We start from the raw sequence: 4,107 nt of genomic DNA on the forward strand, positions 1-4,107 counted from the left end.
GATTGAAATCCCTCCACCCCCCTGCTTATCTCTCCGCTGCCCCTCCCCCTCGCTTACACTCCTCCCTCTTTTCTCTTCCCCCTCCCCTCTTCCACCCTCCCCTCTTTCATCTCCCTCCCCTCGCACTCCTCTACCTGCCCATTGTCTCTCCTCCCCTCCCTCCACCCTCCCTACTCCCTCTGTGTGCGCGCTCCCTGACGTCGTCTTCCACCTCCCTCACTCCACTACCTCCCTCTGTTCTCATCTCCCCCCCCCTCCTCCCTCCCTCACCTCGTCCTCTGTTCTCTCCCTCCCCTCCCCCTCCACCCTCTCACAACCCCGTGTCCCTTCCTCTCCATCCGCACGTGTCTCTCCCGTGTCCACTCCCTCCAATCTCGTCCGTTCCCCTACCGACCCTCCCTGTTCCGCCTCGTTTTCATTCCTCTCCCTCCACCCTGCCCTTCACCTCTCCCTCCTGTTCTTCGTACACACCCTCCACCTCCCCATGAAACGTCTCCCGACCTCTCTTCTCTCTGTGTCTCCTCCCACCCCCATCTGCGCCTACCCTATCCTCTTCGTCATCCTCAACCCTCCCTGCTCTTCTATCTCTCCCTGGTCTCCTGCCACCCTCCCACTCCTACTCTCCTTTCCCTCCCCTCCATCTCAACCTCCCTCTGTTCTCCCATCTGTGTCTCCTACCTCCACCTCCACCCTCCCTACTTCCCTCTGTTCTCTCCCTCCCTTCCCTCCACCCTCACCTACCAAAATGATCCCTCTGTTCTCCTCCCTTCCGTCTCTCCCTCACCCTCAACCCCGCCTCCCTAACCTCCCTCTGCTCATCTCCTCTAATCTTACCGCCTCACTACCTCTACTCTGTTACTCTCCCTCCGTCTACCTCCCTCGCCCTCCATCCTCCTTACCTCCTCTGTTCTCCCTGCGTCTCTCCCTCCACCTCCACCCTCCCTACCTCCCTCTGTTCTCTCCCTGCGTCTCTCCCTCCTCCTTCCCGTGTCCCCTCCCCTCCACCTCCTACCTCCCTCTGTTTCTCTCCCTGGTTTCTCCTCCCTCCACTCTTCCTCCCCTACCTCCCTTAGTTTCTCTCCTGCGTCTCTCACCTCCTCCTCCGTTCTCTCCCTCCCCTCCTACCCTCCTACCTTACTCTGTTCTCTCCCTGCGTCTCTCCCTCCCTCCTCCACTCCTCCCTCCTCCCCTCTGTCTCTCCCTGCTCTCGCCCTCCTCCTTCCGGCAATGTCCCCTCCCGCTCCACCCTCCCTGACCTTTCCCTCTGTCTCTCTCCCTGCGTCTCTCCTCCTCCGTGTCCCTCCATCATCCCTCCACTCACTCCCTCTCCCTCTGTTCTGCGTCCCTGCGTCTCTCCCTCCACCTCCCGTGTCTCCTCCCCTCCACCTCCCTACCTCCTCTGTTCTCTCCCTGCGGCTCTCCCTCCTCCTTCCGTGTCTCCTCCCCTCACCCTCCCTACTCTCCTCTTTCTCTCCCTGCGTCTCTCCCTCCTCCTTCCGTTGTCTCCCTCCCTCCTCCTCCCTACTTCCTCTGCTTATCTCCCTGCTCTCTCCCTCTCCTTCCTGTTCTCCCCCCCTCCACCTACCAGTCCCTGCTGTTTCTCTCCTGCGTCTCTCCCTCCCCTCACCCTCACTATACTGGCCTCTGTTCTCTCCCTGCGTCTCTCCCTCCTCCTTTCCGTGTCTCCCTCCCCTCCACGCCTCCCGCTACTGCCCTCCTTTTCTCTCCCTGCGTTCTTCCCTCCTCCTTCCGTGTCTCCTCCCCTCCACCCTCCCACCTCCCTCTGTTCTCTCCCTGCGGTCTCTCCCTCCTCCCTCCATCTTCTTCCTCCCTCCACACCTTCCCTTACTGCCGCTCACTAGTCTCTCTCCTGCGTCTCTCCCTCTCTGCCCTCCATTCTCTTCTCCCTCCACCCTCCCTATATGCCAGCATACTGTTACTCTGCCGGCGTCTCTCCCTCCCTCCAATCCCTCCTCTACCCCCTCTGTTCTTCTCCCTGTCGTCCTATCCCTCCTCCGCTCCGTCTTCCCCTCCCCTCCAACCCTCCCTACTGCCTTCTTTCTATCTTTCCTCACGTCTCTGCCCTCCTCCTTCGTGTGCTCCCTCCCTCCTCCCACCCCTCCCTAACCTCCTCTTGGTTCGTCTCCCTGCGTCTCTCCTCTCCTCCCTCCATCTCTTCCTCCGCCTCTGACCGTCCCTACTTTTGCCCCTCTAGTATTTCTCTCCATGCGTATTCCTCTCCCATTCCTCTTTCCGTTCCTCCCTCCCCCCACCCTCCCTAACTCCCCTCTGTCGTCTCACCCTCCTTCACCTTACCTCTTCCCCCTCTCCAGCTCTGGTGGAAGGTGACAGCTTCGAGGAGGTTTACCACAAGGTGAAGACGGTGATCGAGGAGCAGTCGGGGCCTTACATCTGGATCCCCACCCGGGAGAGGCTGTGAGGCTGCACCATAACCCACCTCCACCCCCCAACCACCCTCAGCCAGTCTGCCCTCCAGCCCAACCAGCGCTCAGAGAGACAGAGAGAGAGACACAGAGAGACACTAAGGCAGACACACACAAACACACACAGGGGGACACGTGAAGATAGAGACACATAATCACACAGAGAGAGAGACACAGAGTAATAGTAAAAGAGAGACACAGGTATAGAAACCCAGAGAAACAGGTAAGGACAGTATTTAATCAGTATTCATATATAATCCATGTGTGGTGAGTACTGAGCGAGACTGGAGAGAGGTGACCAAGTTGGGCGTGGCAAGGCAGGGCGGTGGGCGTCCCCAGGATAAGCACAGGGTAACGGCTCTGCCATCTCCCCCTCTCCGTCTCCCTCAGTCTCATTGGCTGCCTATGACATCCCCACTGACAAACAGGCGGGCAAAACCATCAGCAGCCCCTGCGATCCCTCTTTTTTTATATCCCTTAGCCTCCTCTCCTCCTCCTGTCAACTCTCTCTCTCCATTCAGGACATGAAACGGAGAGAGAGAGAGAGAGAGAGAGAGAAGGAGTGCATAGACTATGGAGGGACACACAGATCATATTGAGTCCCTCTGACCCAGAGGAGGCTCTATTCTAGTGAAAAGGCTTTGCTCCGTGTATGAACAACTAGGAACATCATCCCACTAACCAAGACTGGCATTCGCTCAATCACCCATGAATAGCATTTGCGAGGGCATTTTTCAAAAGCAGCTCAAATATAAACTCAAATTCTGAATTTGTGCATGCGTCCTCAAAGACAACAGATATGGGAGTTGAGGAAAATGATGGATAATAAGAAGAAAGGATGTAGAAGAAGAAGAGGAGAAATGACTGGGCGGTGCACACCACCCTTTTTCCCCCTCCATTTTGATGGGCGGGGAGTTTCTAGCATGTCTCAACAGAGAGGAGCAGAGCGGTACAGATGGAGAAAGAGGAGGGGCTAACTCACTGTGTGCATAGACAATGGAAGACCTCGTGTATAACCTCTGGGTCTCTTCTGTACGGCACACACAGTCAGCCGTACAGAAGGGCCATTCTAAATCCACCCGGCTCTTCTCCAAAAGCACTGGGCGGTCTGCTCTGTTTGTAACGGCCAGGCAGATTCCATGCTGAATGTTCTCTTAAGGCACAACAGCAGAGTCCTTAGCTTCAGCGCTTTAGTGTTAAGAGCACCACAGCCAATTCTCTGATCACTCTTCCAAATAGACCCTCAACAACCCACACACAGTGTTCTCACTGGCCTGTGTGTGTGTGTGTGTGTGAGAGAGTGTGTGTGTGTGGACTGTGTGAGGATTAAATCTCTCTTCCTCTCTACCACTCTTTCTCTGCCTCTTTCTTTCTCTCTCTCTCTCTTTCCTCACAAATTAAGGCTACGTATATATAACACGTTTAACAGACAAAATGGCCTATACAAATATATATTTTTAATGATGATTTATAACAGGAGTTAGAGCCTGTAAAATGTAATATCTCTTCAACAATATTCCATTGCTTTGTTTGGGTAAACTTTCTCTTGTGTTCGGGGATTTGTTTTGGTCCTTGACCATCGATTTGCCCTTCCACAACACACAGTCCTGACACACAAACACACAAAGAAACACATAATAACTGAGATATAACTGAGATATAA

The 4,107-nt window shown here is 55.1% G+C and overlaps 1 protein-coding gene across 1 annotated transcript in view; it reads left to right on the plus strand.

Annotated features, from left to right (window-relative positions):
* Nucleotides 1-3,791, plus strand: part of LOC111950959 (disks large homolog 4-like) — an 81,264-nt gene extending 77,473 nt beyond the window's left edge. The window contains exon 16 of the mRNA XM_070434529.1: nt 2,216-3,791. Within this exon, the coding sequence (XP_070290630.1) occupies nt 2,216-2,440 (225 nt within the window). The 3' untranslated portion in view covers nt 2,441-3,791. The remainder of the gene's footprint in view (nt 1-2,215) is intronic.
* Nucleotides 3,792-4,107: the final 316 nt, after the last annotated feature.

The sequence above is a fragment of the Salvelinus sp. IW2-2015 genome, linkage group LG23 (assembly GCF_002910315.2).
Source record: "Salvelinus sp. IW2-2015 linkage group LG23, ASM291031v2, whole genome shotgun sequence".
In the NCBI taxonomy this organism is placed as follows: domain Eukaryota; kingdom Metazoa; phylum Chordata; class Actinopteri; order Salmoniformes; family Salmonidae; genus Salvelinus; species Salvelinus sp. IW2-2015.